Below are 14724 nucleotides of genomic sequence, written 5' to 3' on the forward strand. Positions count from 1 at the left end.
CTGGATCCAACTCTCTCTCTCTCCCCCTGTCCCTCCCCCCCCTCCCCGTTCTGCCGGCCTGCCTCCTCTCTGGATCTCTCCTTCTCTGGGTCTCACTCCAAGGTTCTGTGGGGGCTTTGTCTCTTCTTCTCTGGGACTCTCCTGTCTCCCTTGTCTGTTTACGTATCTGCCTGTCAGGGTCCGTCCCCCTCTCCTCACCCCACCCCAGGCTCCACCCCCGCGCCCCTCACTTGGGTCCTCCTCCCCGGCACCCCTCTCAGCGGCAGAGCCCAGCACACAGAGGTTCTGGACAGCGGGGATGATGCCCTGCCCCGGGCACGGCGCCCGAACCCCGCATTCGCCCAGGCCAGCCGGCAGCTGCCTGAAGAGCCCGCGGCCCCCAGGCTGGGTCCCCCGTGGTGTGAGGGTCTAAGGAGAAGAGGGTGGGCGCGCACCGGTCTCGGTCGTCCCACAGCAGTAACTGGGAAGACCAGGGCAGTCAGCGCCGACTCCTGAGCGCCACAGTGGGATAGGGACCCCCGCTCAGCCCCCTGCCTGGTGCCGCTGCCCACGGGGGCGCCTGGGCCCCGGGGCACGGAAGTCCTCATCCGGGCACCCACACAGCATACCTGCACACGTGGGCTCCTGTGCATGGCTGTGTGGGGTGGCGGGGTCACCTGTGGGCCCCTGTGTTGGTGCCTCTGCCCGCAGGAGTGTTCCTAGAAAGTGAGTCTTGCATGTGCCTGCAGGCCAGGGGGAGGGACGGTGGTCCCACTAGTCTCCTTGACTCGTCCTTGCAGCCGCCCCCTGGGCTCCCCTCCCCCTCCCCAGCTGCCAGCGGTCCCAGCCTGGGGCCGCCGCCCCGCCCCCCCAGTCTGTCCCAGCTCCCAAGCACTGCTGCGTTCGCCATATTTGGCCACAGTGCTCCTGCGGGGGGCGGGGCGGGGCTGACATCACCCCGAGAAGGGGGGGGGCCACCGCCTGGAAGAGGGGAGGCGGGCAGGGACTTGGGGGAGGCCGGGAAGTTGCTTTGAAAAGTCTGGGGCTGCCAGGGCCCCCCAGGCGTAGGGCCCCTGCTGCTCTGAGGGAGACCTCAGGAAAGGACTGGGGGGGGGGGCATGGGTTGAGGACTCTGTTGGGAGGGGTCTTAGAGCACCGTAGCCCCTCTTCTGCCTCCGCTCTGACAGCCTGGGGCAGTGTCGGATCTCGGGGGGAGGCCCTGCATCTCAACTACCTCAATATGGGAGCCACTGGGCCCCCAGAGTCTCTGCCCCCTCACATCTGTATTCCAAGAACTTGGCCTCAGGAGTTAAGGAGGGGATGGGGCTACAGCTTCCTGGGGGGGGGGGCAGAGTGGGCTGGGAGTAGAGGAGTGTGGCCCCTTTTCCCTGGTCAGGAGCACGGCTTCTCCTCGCCTGGGCTGCCCTCTGGTGCAGGAGAGCTATTCCTCGTGGTCTGGGAGGCCTCACAGCGAGGGCGACAGCCCTGGGGGGGTCCTTGAAGCTGCTCCGGCCACTTGGGCTTGAGGGGAGGCCCCTGGGCTGGACCCCCACTAGGCGGGCTCAGGGTAGTTGCCATGACAGCTGGGCCTCCTTTCTCACTCCAGGTGGTGAGGCTTCTCAGCTTCATCCCCTGGGTTAGGAGACTGAAGCCAGATTGCCCAGGCTCTGAACCCGGCTCTAGCCCTTCCGAGCTGTGTGTCTGACAAGTTGCTTAACCTCTCTGTTCTCTGGTTTCCTCATCTATAAGGTGAGACTAATAATAGTCTCTGCCGCATAAGTTATTGTGAGGATTAAATGAGTCAACGTGTACAGAATCCCAGAACAGGGCCTGCCATATGGCAGGTGCTCTCATTACAGTAATAGCCTTGACTCTGTTTCCATCTGACGTTTGGGCCCCCGCGGCCCTCCCCATCCCATGCCGCTAGCGACCCTCTTCGAGCCTCCCCAGACAAACAGGTGGCCCCACACAGAGGGCCCCGACCCGTTTGGCAGGGCCCAGAATTCTTGTCTGAGGGGAAAGAATTCCCTTCCCCAGCTTCAGAGGGGTCTCCCACCCCCTCCACCCTACCTACCCCCTACCCCACCCCAGCTTTCCCTGCAGACCAGAGCAAAGTCTCTGGATCTAGCCATCTTAGGCTCCGAGGCTCCCTGGACGTTGAGCATGCAGAGTCTGAGGCTGAAGGGGGTTAGGGATGAGCCTCAGAGCTGTGTGTGTTGGGGGGACTGCCGGGTGTGGTCTCAGTTAATAGCCCAGCCTGGCGTGTGCAGGGAACTCAGAGTTTACAGAGTCCTGGCCCATCTGCGATGTAGGCCAGGGCAGGGGCAGGCATGTGGGTGGTTTACGGGCCGCTGTGGGGCCGGGAGGTGCAGGAACAGGAAGTGGGATGGAGGAGCCGGTGGGGTTGAGCAAGGCTATGGGCCAGGCACCTTCTCAGCTGCTCCCTTGCCAACCAGCATCGCTCCCTCCTTGCGATTCCTGGGGCGGTCCCTGCCCCATGTTTAGGTTCCTTGGCCGTGCTCCTGGGAGTTATCTTTTAGGGAAGTCAAAACCACACCCTTCTTAGGTCCAGGGCCCTTCCCCTCCCACAGCGGGTCTTCAGCAGGGTTGCGCTGAGGCTGGGGGGAGAACGAGGAGGGTGAAGGTCCCCAGTTGGGGGCTGCCGATGGCAGGAGGAGGAGCTGCAGAAACTGCAGAAACACCCAGCAGGCCCCCTGCCCCTCTCATCGCGGCATGACTGTGAACCTCAGGGTCCCATCTGAATAATGGGTATCACTCCTCACCCTCCCTGCCTTAGTTTTGAGGATTGAGTGAGTATGAACGTGCTTTTTGCCCACAAAAGTGCCTTGTAGATATGAGGTGTTATTGTTGTTACTGATCACCACCGGTCCTATGTCTTGAGTGTTATGAGCCAGGCATTGTGGTTGGTCCTTTGTCGTGATCTCATTTAATGTTAACCCTCACGACCTCAAGGAGACCTTTTCCCTCATCTTATGGGACCGAAGCTCAGAGAGGTGAGGTAGCTCATTTAAGGCTGCACAGCACTGAGTAAGCATACCCCGCCTCCCCCCAGGCCCTGCCCCTGGGTGGGAGATGGCTCCGATCTCCTAACCCGTCTGTGCCTGCCCCGCAGGCTCCGGCTGCCCAGTGGGCTCAGGCCCAGAGCCCAGAGCAACCAGCACGATAGCGTCCAGCAGCTGGAATGCCAGCAGCAGCCCCGGGGAGGCCCGGGAGGACGGGCCCGAGGGCCTGGACAAGGGGCTGGACAACGACGCGGAGGGCGTGTGGAGCCCCGACATCGAGCAGAGCTTCCAGGAGGCCCTGGCCATCTACCCGCCCTGCGGCCGCCGCAAAATCATCCTGTCAGACGAGGGCAAGATGTACGGTGCGTGTGGGGAGACACGGGGACACTGGACGGGACTAGGGGAGGCGGCCTGGCCCTCCCAGGCCCCGCCCCCCGCTCTCTGCCCCCTCACCCAACCGGTTTGGCGAAGTCCTGCGAGCCCGCCAGCCCGCCACGGGCGAGTCTGGGCGTGTGAGCCTGTGTGTCTGGATCCTCCTCATAAACAAGCCAGGCTTGCCCCCTCCACCAGATTGGGGCCCACACCTCGACACCCCCGTCTGCTCCTCCTCTCCTCCCCCTGCTGGCCTGCGGGTTTCAGGGTGACTCAGTGGACACAGGAAACTGGGTCAGTGCTGGGTGCTCCAGGCCAGTCCTGGGAGAGGGTCCCCCCCCCTCCCCGACGTGTGGGGAAGCCCAAGGGGTGAGACCCGGGGTGTCCTACTGGCGAGTTCCGTCCAGTGCATGGGTATGAGGGGGGGTGGGGAAGGCCCAGCTGTGACAAGGGCCTGTGTTAGGAAGAGGGCTGGAGAGACAAGGGGACTCCTTCGTTCCTCAGACCCTTCAACCATTCCCCCCCCCGCCCCCCGCCACGCCGCCAAGTCTCTCCTGCTCTCCTGGCCCGCTCTCTGCTACCTTGCCCATCTCCTGCCTCCAGAAGGGAGTGTCCCCCTCTTGTCCAGCCCTGAGAGGGCTCTCCCAGAGCTGCATTTTTGGGATAACTCAACCCTTCTGGGCCTGGCTCCTTTCCAGCTCCCTCCAACCCTCCCTGACAGCCTATGGCTGAGTGAGGCAGGCCCTCGGCCCATCCCATCCCAGCGGCCAGTACCATGGCAGGGTGCGGGAAGGAGACAGCTGGGCCAAGTGGTAAGGGCTGCCGTGTCCCCTGTCCCCAGCCACTGTGCCACGCCCACCCCTTGCCCCGGAGCCCCCTCGCGCACCGGGCAGGCAGATGTCCCAGGGTGCTTCCCCCACGGCTACCTCCCAGATGGCTGGGGCAGCCCCACAGGGTATGTTTAGACAGGGCGGAGGGAGTGGGGTGGAGAGGGGCAGGCAGGAAGGGAGGAGCAGTGGGGCTGGTTCTGTCATGGAAGAGGAATCTGGAGAATGTGGCCCTTCTGGGGAGGTTGTGGGGTTGTGGGGCTGGGGGCCTGGACTGGGGGGATAGAAGGTATTGGCTCAGCATCTGTCAGCATCTCACAGGGCAGGAGAGACACTGGTAACCTGGGACATGAGGGTGACAGGCTCAGGGACACAGTGTTGGGCTTGGGGACATCCCAACACGGGCCATCCGTGTGGGGGGTGTGCTGGAGACCACTGGGTCCTTCCTGCCCATTTCGCCAGGTAAGGGAGGGGACTTGTCCAGGGTCTCCCCTTATGGCAAGGATAGCTGGGTTGGGAAACCACCTTCCAGACTCGCATGAGGACGTGTGCGGGGCCGGGTGCCGCCCACGGCGGGCCTCGCTCACACGTGAACACTTACACTTAAAGATTTGGAACTGGCGTCACGCACGGGGAGGAAGGAGGTGCTGCCGGGGCTAGGAGTAGGGCTAGGAGTGGGGTAGGGGTGAGCGGTCCAGCTGCCCTGCTGCCCCGTGGCCACACCTGCCCCGTCTGTGTGCAGGGAAACCTGTTGGGCCCCCTGACTTTGTCCCCTCCCACCCTGCTGCCCCCTACTCACACCTCCCCCAACCAGCAGCCCCCCAGGCCCTGGGGCTCCCCGCCACCCCTTGCCTGCCTGCGTGTGCCCCTTGGGGTGAAGAGGGGGCAGAAGAGCAGGGTTGGGGGAGGGGCCTGTGTGTTTCGCAGCGGGGGCTGGGGGGCCTGCAGCCACCGGGTGCCCCCCTTGGCCAACTCTTCACCCTTCTCTCACCCCACTCCAGGTCGAAATGAGTTGATTGCACGCTACATTAAATTGAGGACCGGGAAGACTCGGACGAGAAAACAGGTGGGGAGAGGATGCGTGCTCCATGCCGTCTGCCCATGGCGCGTTCTCCCTCAGCGGCCCCCTTCAGCCCCTCCCTGTGCCCCTTCCTCTCCCGAGGGACCTCACGCTCCCCGGGCTGCTCTTCCCGCGGTCGTAGAGAAAGGGGCACTGCCCTCTGAGACCAGCCACCACCCCACCCGGGGCCTTGGGTTCAGTGACCAGAGGTGAGCCCCATGGGGCACCTGCAGCCTGGCGTGGTCACGGCCCAGAGTGGTGCCCCGACCGACCGGTGGCAATGACCCACGAGGGCAGAGCAGGGCGGCGTGGCCCAGCCAAGGGTGAGTGTGTGCTGTCGGCCAGGGGTCGAAGCTGGACCCGGCAGGGCAAGGCGGGAAGGGGCTGCCAAGGCTTTCCGGAGGAGGTTAACACCCAAGATGCGTTTTTAAGGAGGAATTCGGGGTTTAACCCGGCAGAGAAAAGGGGAGAGGTTCTTGCAGGCCGAGGAAGTCGGACATACATAGAATCCCTGGGAACCCACACGGGGCTTACGTTCTGTGAATCTGTGTATCCCTCACAGCCACCTCAGGAGGTAGGTCTAATAATTATCTCCATCTTCCAGATGAAAACACGGAGGCAGGGGGAAGTTAGGTAACTTCCTCAAGGTCACTCAGCTGGTAGGTGGGGTGGATCCAGGATTGAACCCACTGGGCAGGAAAGAGCCATCCGTCAGCAGTGTGGTGGGTGGAGAGAGGGGTGGGGAGAGCTGAGGACAGGGAGGGAGGTTGGCCCGAGGCCTGAGGGACAGGTTTCCCCTCGGGGCAGCTGGGTGCCATGGAAGGAACTAGAACAGGGAGTGGCGGGTGGCATCTGTCAAGGAATGTTGGCCCTGGAGCAGCTGGGCCATGGATGAGGGAGGGCCGGGCAGAGGCAGGAACGGAGGTCCCCAGCGGCGGTGGGAGCATGGAGAGATGACTGGGCGGCTTCCGGTCCCGGGAGGGAACCCAGAAAGGGCGCTGGTTGGGGTGGCTGACGTGCAGGGTGCCCGGGAGAGAGGCAGGCTGGGTGCAGAGATGGGAGGACCGGAAGCTGCTTCTGATCCTCGACTCTCCCAGCCTCCCTGTCTGCTGGGGTTTGGACCTTGCACCCACCTCCCCAGATCCCCATGTGTGCAGATGACAGAGGCGCCGTGTCCCATCCCGCCGTCTCAAAGGCAGGTTCTGAGTCCACCCCCTCAGTGTGGGAGCAGGAGCCTCCCCCATTTGCTCAGGCATTTATGAACCTCTCTTCCGGGGCCAGTTCATGTGGGACAGGTTTATTCAGTGAGCGAATTCTATTTATTTGTTTGTTTGTTTGTTTGACAGAGAGAGAGACAGCGAGAGAGGGAACACAAGTAGGGGGAGTGGGAGCCGGAGAAGCAGGCTTCCCGCCGAGCAGGGAGCCCGATGCGGGGCTCGATCCCAGGACCCTGGGATCATGACCTGAGCCGAAGGCCGTCACTTAACGACTGAGCCGCCCAGGCGCCCCGCAGTGAGCGAATCCTTGAGCTACGACTGTGTGCTAGGCACTGGGGCTACCCAGGGGAACCCCACAGACAGGGGCCCTGTTCCCTGGTGCTTGGGACTGTAGGAGGAGGGCTGACGAGTCAAACCTCCAGGTACAAATACCCTCACCCCTCCCTGCGGGCAAGGGGTGCTTTGCCCCTCAGCTTCTGGTCCTCGGCCATTAAATTAGCTAATACGTGAAGATGCTTTAGAACAGAGTAAGTGCTTATAGAAGAACGTGCCGCTGCCCTTGTGATTATTGTTACGTCTTAATAAACAGAAAGCCAGGGTGCCGGCCGGCTCAGTTGGTAAAGTGGACGACTCTTGATCTAAGGGTCATGAGTTTGAGCCCCACACTGGGTGTAGAGATTACTTAAAAAAATAAAGCCTTAAGAAAAATTGGGTAGGTAGGTAGGTAGGTAAGACAGACAGACCCATCCTATGTTTGTGAGGGCAAAGCATGTCTTTATGTGGTACAAAGAGCAACCAGGTGACAGGGAAGGGTTTCTGTTTTACTTTTGGTTAAAAAAAAATGCAGTGTTAGGGATTTTACAGATACATACAGCAATAATAGCAAGTGCGATGCTTCCATACTGGAAAAACAGCTAAATATTACATTAGGATTAAGTCCCATGTGACTTTCAGCTGTCACAGACTTGGCCATTTGGCAGTGGTCCTCTGTGCTAAGGGTCAGAAGAATCCTGGGAGTGTAGCTTGGTGGTGGAGCAAGTAGGCTCGGGAGTCAGGCCACCTAGGTTCAAATCCCAGCTCCATCCCCCAGCTGTGTGACCTTGGATAAACTGCTTAACTTCTCTGTGTGCTGGTTTCATCTGTAACTTGAGGGATAATGTTAGTACTGACTTCTTAGTAAGGGTCAGAGGAGGTACATGTAAAATGCTGAGAGCGGTCATAGCAACTCAGTAAATGTCATGATCTGAAGTGATGGGTGATCTTGCTGGACAGACATCTGATTCTGGTGCCCGATGAGGCGGTATGGGGCACATCCTCCTGGGTCCTAACCAACTAGCAGGGGGCTCCGGGGCATCACATACACAGTAACTTTCGGTCTATGATTAAAAAGAAAAAGAAACTGCGTCTTTGTGGGGGGAAAACAACTTGCAAAGAAAGCCCACAGCCACTGTGGATCATGAGTGTGCAGCAGCCTCGGGGATCCATGTGTCCCCTTCTGTTTCGTGGGGAAAATAGGGACAGTTAGGTTCTCTGAGGCTTAAGGGTCAGATCTTTGACAATGTGCTAGAGAAGAACTGCTATTAACAGCATCTACCTTGTGTGTGTGTGTGTGTGCGTGTGTGTGTGTGTGTGTGTCCTGCCGTATATTAGTCCAGGGGGAAGGAAGGCATGTTGGGGGAAGAAGCTGAATGAGCAGAACAGGAACAGGGCCAGGCCTGGTCTGATAGGCTGGCAAGCTGTTGGGGTGACACGAGGACTTAGGCAGTGGTGCGGGGAGCGGTTTTGTAGAGGACCTGGCCCCGATGTATGCTCTGATGGCCAGCACGGGCATTATGGCCATTGGTGATGCCAATCAGAGAAAAGTGTCTCTGGCGCCTGGCTGGCTCAGTCGCTAGAGCATGCGACTTTTTTTTTTTTTTTTAAGATTTTATTTAGTTATTTATTTGACACAGAGAGAGGGAGGTAGAGAGAGAGAGAGCACAAGCAAGGGGAGCGGCAGGCAGAGGGGGAGGGAGAAGCAGGCTCTCTGCTGAGCAAGGAGCCCGATGCAGGACTCGATCCCAGGAGCCTGGGATCATGACCTGGGCCGAAGGCAGACACTTAAGCCACCCAGGCGCCCCGAGCATGCTACTTTTAATCTCGGGGTTGTGAGTTCGAGCCCCACATTGGGTGTTGGGATTACTTGAATAAATAAAGAAATCTTAAAAAAAAAAAAAAAAGGTGTCTCTTCTGAGGATATCAGTCAGGAAAAAGTCACCCGTTTTGGAAAAATAAAAAGATACCCTTCCTCTGGGTTAGAAGCAGCTCAGCACCAGGGCACATAACTTGAGCAGCACAGCTTGGGCTGGAGTTTAGCCCTTACTGGGTTAGATCCTCTTATGCAGTGAACAACCTATACAACTGTACATGGTGGTACTGAAGGCTACTTAGTAGCTCTTGATCAAAATAGGGCCAAGAAGAGAGCAGAGAATTGGCAGGGCTCAGGGATGTCTGTTCACAAGGGCCCCATAGCTCCCCCTTGCTTCCATTTGTTCCCAGAGACGAGGGCTGGGATGCTCCTTGCCCCCGGCCACCTCATGCCGTGCCTCCTCACTGTCTGTGTTTTCCTCTCTGGCGGGGCGCGGGGCGGCCCCTAGGTGTCCAGCCACATACAGGTTCTAGCTCGGAAGAAGGTGCGGGAGTACCAGGTTGGCATCAAGGTACGTTGGGCGCCTGACCAGGGCCTCCAGTCCCTCCTCGGCGCCTCTACCTCTCTCTGCACGGCTCAGGCCTCTGCCACGGCCGCCTCTCTGGCCCCACTGTGCCTCTTTTCTGGCTAAAGCTCTGTTCTTGCCTCTTCTGCCCTTTCTGCTCTTTTTCTCCCTTTCTCTCTCTTTCTACAGGTCTCTAGCCACTTGCAGGTTCTAGCCAGGCGGAAATCTCGAGAGATTCAGTCCAAGCTGAAGGTAGGGGGTCCCCTGCCACTTGGCCTGGCCCTACTGTGTTCTGAGCGGAGGGCAGAGAGGCGGCTGAAGGGCTCTGGTGGGGCGGAGGGTGTCTCAAACACAAAGAGCAGCATGAAGCCCAAAGGCTGCTTCCGGCTACAGAGGGCCACAGCCCCTGGAGACTAAGCAGAAGCCCAGGGGGACAGCCAGCCCTACAGTGAGGGAGAGGAAGACCATCTGGGGGCCACTAGGGCCCACCTCTCTTCTTCTTCCTTTTCCTTTTTCTCCTTCCTCCTGATTGCTGCTTGTTAATTGCACGGGGCCTTCAGGTGGGCAGGGAGGAGACACGGGCGCATCGGCTGGCAGAGCTGTGGTGGTGGGCCTGGCTGCCCCTTGCACTGGATGCCCAATCTTGGCTGCTCTGCGGCTGAGGGTCTCAGAGCATGGGGCTCAGGGCCCCTGTAGGCCGTGTCTTCTACCTGCTTCCCGGCTGCGCAGCAGACTAGGCCTCCCGCTCCAGGCCCCCGTGCCTATATCACAGCTCCAGAGGACGCGGACAGACCCCAGGGGCGACAGCGTGGTCCACCCTCTAGGTCTCCAGCCTGCCCTCCCTCATCCTGCCCTTTGCAGGGCACCCCCAGCTAAGAAGCCCTCCCCCTGGGTAGCAGTGGGATTGTGGGAGGGTCCACAGCTGCCTCTGAGCTCCCCTGGGTTCCTCAGACCCGAGAGCCAGGTGGCCGTTGAGTGGAGAGGGGTGAAAGGGCGCGTCCCCCCCCCTGCATCACCCTCACGTGTGCCTCTTCTAATCTACCTTCCCTCTCCTTCACAGGCCATGAACCTGGTAAGTAGCCTGCCCCTCCCTCCCCTGGGGGACGATGTGGGAGGGGGGAGAACATCTAACACAGGATTTCCAAATTATGAATTGTGAGATTAATTTAATAGGTTGGCAGCTGACATTGTTTAAAAATGAGATGTAGTGGTTCTCAAACTTTAGCATGCATCAGAATCGCCGGGAGGGCTGCTGAAGACAGATTTCTGGGCTTCACCCCCAGAGTTTCTGAATCAGTGGGTCTGGGCTGGGGCCCGAGACTTTGCATTTCTAACAAGCTTCCAGTGATGCTGGTGCCGTTGGTCCACGGACCATACTTTGAGAACCACTGATGAAACAGACTAGGAAATAGGAGAGCGCGTGCCACACAACATAAGGGGAAGTGCTCAGGTATATACTGGGTTATGGAATAAAATAATTTCTTACCGTGGACCGGACTCAGAGAAGTGAGGTCCTCTTAGGAGGACAGGCCCAGGCAGGGGCTGAGACTCTCCCGAGCCCACACAACAGACCCCTGAGGGCCTGGGAGGGGCCCTGAGGGGAGGCAAGCCCCAGCCCCGTCTCTGACCTGGCCCGTCCCCATGCGGCCTCTCCCCTCCCCAGGACCAGGTCTCCAAGGACAAGGCCCTCCAGAGCATGGCATCCATGTCATCCGCCCAGATCGTCTCCGCCAGCGTCCTACAGAACAAGTTCAGCCCGCCCTCCCCTCTGCCCCAAGGCGTTTTCTCCACTTCCTCACGGGTACTGGGGGCCTGGGTTGGGGGAGCTGAGGTGAGGGAGTGCCTTCGGGGCTGGGCGGTGGCGGCGGTGGTGGGTGCTGAGGAGCCGCTGGGCTTTGTCCCCTCCCTGCAGTTCTGGAGCAGCCCCCCTCTCCTGGGACAGCAGCCTGGACCCTCTCAGGAGTGAGTATCGAGGTGCAGCCCTCTCCCACCCTGGGCCCTGGCGGCCGCTGGGACTTCCCCTATGAGCCAGGCGCCAGCAACAGCTGAGGCACGTTTTAATTCAGAAATAGAGGATGGAGAGCGCCAGTAAGAGCTGTGCGTCTGTCCATTCATCAGCCTCCTCATCCACTTGTCTGTCTGCCCGCCCTTCAGTTACTTCTCCCTCCGTTGCTGTCGGTCAGTCTCTGGGTCGGCACGTGGGGAAGTCGAGGCTGCTGGGTTCCCTGGGCTCTGAGAGGACTTTCATCCACAGACACACCCTCAGTTTAATGAGCAGCTCTCAGGGTGGGGTTGAAGGGCCACATGAAGCGTGCACCTCAGTTGTGAGATGCAGCAGGGTTTCATAAAAGCTCAAATGTGGAGAAAACCCAAAGTGGGTGAGTTCGCTTGCCGGCGTGCATTTCTGGGCCTTTGCAGAAAGGCGGGGTGGCTCCCTGTTGAGACCAGATGACACTCCCAAGTGACGGGACCAGGTGGAAGGTGGGGCTGGGGGGGTGACCCTCTAACCAGGCTGTGCTCCTGTCTGCAGCATCAAGCCCTTTGCACAGCCAGCCTACCCCATCCAGCCGCCCCTGCCGCCCACGCTCAGCAGTAAGTTCCCCACACGAGACCGCCGCCGCCGCCCCTCTGCCCCTCCACACCCGCACCACTGCTCAGAAGAGCAGGCGCCCAAGGCTGTGCCTGTCTTTGGGAGGGACAAGTGGGTGGCGTCTATAGGGGATTGGGAAGGCTGCGAACAGGCCCCTTACCTTTCACAGTGTTGTACACAAATGAAGATACTACATTGATATATATTTATAAAATTCGTCTACGGAAATATACCAAAATCTTAACGGAGTATCACTCTGTCTAGGTATTGGGATTCGGGATAATTATTATTTTTCCCTTTTTACTCATCTGTATTTTGTTTGGACACACATTAATAGTGACATAAACCACCACCCCCCATGTATGCTCCTGCGGCCACCCTGCACAGTCGTGCAGGTGGTACACTGTACAAGGGGATGTGGCAGAGGGCTCAAAATCCAGCCTGTGTTCCTCCCCGAAAGGGGCGCCATTTTCCAGTTCACCCAGTGGCTCCGTGCAGCTGGGGGGCAGCTCCGTACGTAAGCATGCGCACACGCCCATGCAGATGAGGGTCCGTCTCGCCCTCCCAGGTTACGAGCCCCTGACCCCGCTCCCCCCAGCTGCTGCCTCTGTGCCCGTGTGGCAGGACCGCACCATCGCCTCCTCCCGGCTGCGGCTCCTCGAGTATTCGGCCTTCATGGAGGTGCAGCGAGACCCTGACACGGTAACGTGCCTGGCGGTGGGGGTCGGGGTTTGCGCAAGCCTGGGGTTCAGGGCCGCGGCTCAGGGGCCTGGGCTCGGGAAGCCCCAGGGCAGTCGTGTCCTGAGTGCTCCCCTGACCCCGTACCGGGCCCTCCCCACAGTACAGCAAACACCTATTTGTGCACATCGGCCAGACGAACCCTGCCTTCTCAGACCCGCCGCTGGAGGCCGTCGACGTGCGTCAGATCTATGACAAGTTCCCTGAGAAGAAGGGTGGACTGAAGGAACTCTATGAGAAGGGACCCCCTAACGCCTTCTTCCTTGTCAAGTTCTGGGTGAGCTGCCCTCTCTGCTCCCGACCACCCCCTCCCCAGCATGCGCAGCGCACCTGGGCCCACCCCGCCCACCGGGGACCCTGTGGCCCGTGGGCAGGATGCTGGGGATGGGTCCTGCGGCGAAACACTGGTTTGGCGTGGCGGGAAGGCTCCCCCTGGCCTCTGCCCACACCTGACGCCACCCTGGCTCCCCCCCCGCCCCCCCTGCAGGCCGACCTCAACAGCACCATCCAGGAGGGCCCCGGAGCCTTCTATGGGGTCAGCTCTCAGTATAGCTCGGCCGATAGCATGACCATCAGCGTCTCCACCAAGGTGTGCTCCTTTGGCAAGCAGGTGGTGGAGAAGGTAGAGGTGAGTGGGGGCCCAGGGTGGCACGGAGGGGCCGGGAGCAAGCACGTGGGGTGACACCTTCCCCGCGGCTGTGCGCAGACGGAGTACGCCAGGCTGGAGAATGGGCGCTTCGTGTACCGCATCCACCGCTCCCCCATGTGCGAGTACATGATCAACTTCATCCACAAGCTGAAGCACCTGCCGGAGAAGTACATGATGAACAGCGTCCTGGAGAACTTCACCATCCTGCAGGTGGGGGGGAAGGGGCAGCAGGGCGCGTGGGGGGGCACGGGGCCTCAAAGTGGGGGTGGCCAGCCCCATGGCTCAGGTGAGGAGACTGCTGTCCAGAAAGGAGAAGGGTCTTCTCAGCCCCTGTCCCCCTGTGGCCCTGTGCCGCCTGACCCCTTGCATCCTCCTACCTGGCCCCCAGGTGGTCACGAGCCGGGACTCCCAGGAGACCCTGCTTGTCATTGCTTTCGTCTTTGAAGTCTCCACCAGCGAGCACGGGGCCCAGCACCATGTCTACAAGCTCGTCAAAGACTAGGCCACCGTCGGCCCCCAGCACCAGGATCCAGGACAAGCATCTTTTCCACACACCTGCCTGGCCCCCCCCGCTCTGGAGGTCTGGATTGAGGACTCATCCGCCTACCAGGCCTCAGGCCCTGGGCCCAGGAGGCCTCCCCACCTACCCCCAGCACACACACTCCCTGCCACTGTTCTGCGCTTTAACTGTGGGAGAAGAGAGGAGGGCTCTGTGGTGGGGCAGCCTGCCCCGGACGCTGAACCATCACCCAGCTCTGCCCAGCCTCCAGTGAGCGGATCTGACCCCTTCGGGCTCAGGCATGTGTGGCCGGCAGGGGAGGGTAGAATGGAGATCGAAGGGGTGAGAGTGCAGAGGCCCCAGGAAGGAGAGTGTCAAGTTGGGGGTTAGGGTGAGAAGGAGAGACGGGGCCCACACTTTTTCTTGCACCTGCGGTGTGCCGGGCCTGGTGCTAGGCCCTCCGTGTGCCTGTCGCCTCTCTCAGACCGTGCAAGGCAAGCGTGGGTCTTGGTGTCTCATGATGGGCTGAAACTCTGAGAAGTTTGGGGGCCTCCTCCCAGGGGAGCAGCTGCTTCTGACCAGGCAAGAAAAGAGGAGCAGCAGGTGCTTGGCACCTGTTAGGTGCCCTCTGTCAGCCCACAGTGCAGCCAGGGCCTCGGGAGCCCCTGTGCTGACCTCCTCCAAGCTGCTCCGGCCCACATCCGGGGCCTGAGCCCCTCAGCACCTTCCTGATGGGAAAAGGCCCCCAGGGGCAGGCTCCAAAATAGCTTGGAGGGTCAAGTAGGAAGATGGGAGTCCCAGCCTCTGGGCAGACCAGTGTCCCAGGGACAAGGGGTAGCAGAAGGATTTGATGTTTTCAAATGCCCAAGATTTGGGTTTGGTGAGCCCTCGGTGGGCACCACTCCCTTACGTTTCTGTCCACCTCCAGTCTCTCAGGCCTGGAGTAGCAGCTCCCCAGAGCCAGTTCTGGGACTGAAGGTTCACCTTTCCCCTGCTGCTCCTCCCCAACACCCAGAGTCCTCAGCCAGCTTGGCCTGTCTACCAGCCGCCTCTGGGCATTGACAAGTTTCATATGAA

The 14724-nt window shown here is 60.3% G+C and overlaps 1 protein-coding gene across 1 annotated transcript in view; it reads left to right on the plus strand.

Annotated features, from left to right (window-relative positions):
- The window catches only part of TEAD3 (TEA domain transcription factor 3), a 21206-nt gene extending 7014 nt beyond the window's left edge, over positions 1-14192 (plus strand). Inside the window, exons 3-15 of the mRNA XM_073884830.1 lie at positions 3113-3364; positions 5203-5267; positions 9115-9177; positions 9361-9423; positions 10232-10243; positions 10835-10972; positions 11084-11133; positions 11702-11763; positions 12330-12463; positions 12603-12776; positions 12987-13127; positions 13206-13358; positions 13537-14192. Of these exons, the coding sequence (XP_073740931.1) occupies positions 3113-3364; positions 5203-5267; positions 9115-9177; positions 9361-9423; positions 10232-10243; positions 10835-10972; positions 11084-11133; positions 11702-11763; positions 12330-12463; positions 12603-12776; positions 12987-13127; positions 13206-13358; positions 13537-13650 (1421 nt within the window). The 3' untranslated portion in view covers positions 13651-14192. The remainder of the gene's footprint in view (positions 1-3112; positions 3365-5202; positions 5268-9114; positions 9178-9360; positions 9424-10231; positions 10244-10834; positions 10973-11083; positions 11134-11701; positions 11764-12329; positions 12464-12602; positions 12777-12986; positions 13128-13205; positions 13359-13536) is intronic.
- Positions 14193-14724: the final 532 nt, after the last annotated feature.

This window comes from Callorhinus ursinus, unplaced genomic scaffold (assembly GCF_003265705.2).
Source record: "Callorhinus ursinus isolate GAN/ISIS: 27379988/994484 unplaced genomic scaffold, GSC_fseal_2.0 scaffold59, whole genome shotgun sequence".
NCBI classification, from domain to species: Eukaryota; Metazoa; Chordata; class Mammalia; order Carnivora; family Otariidae; genus Callorhinus; species Callorhinus ursinus.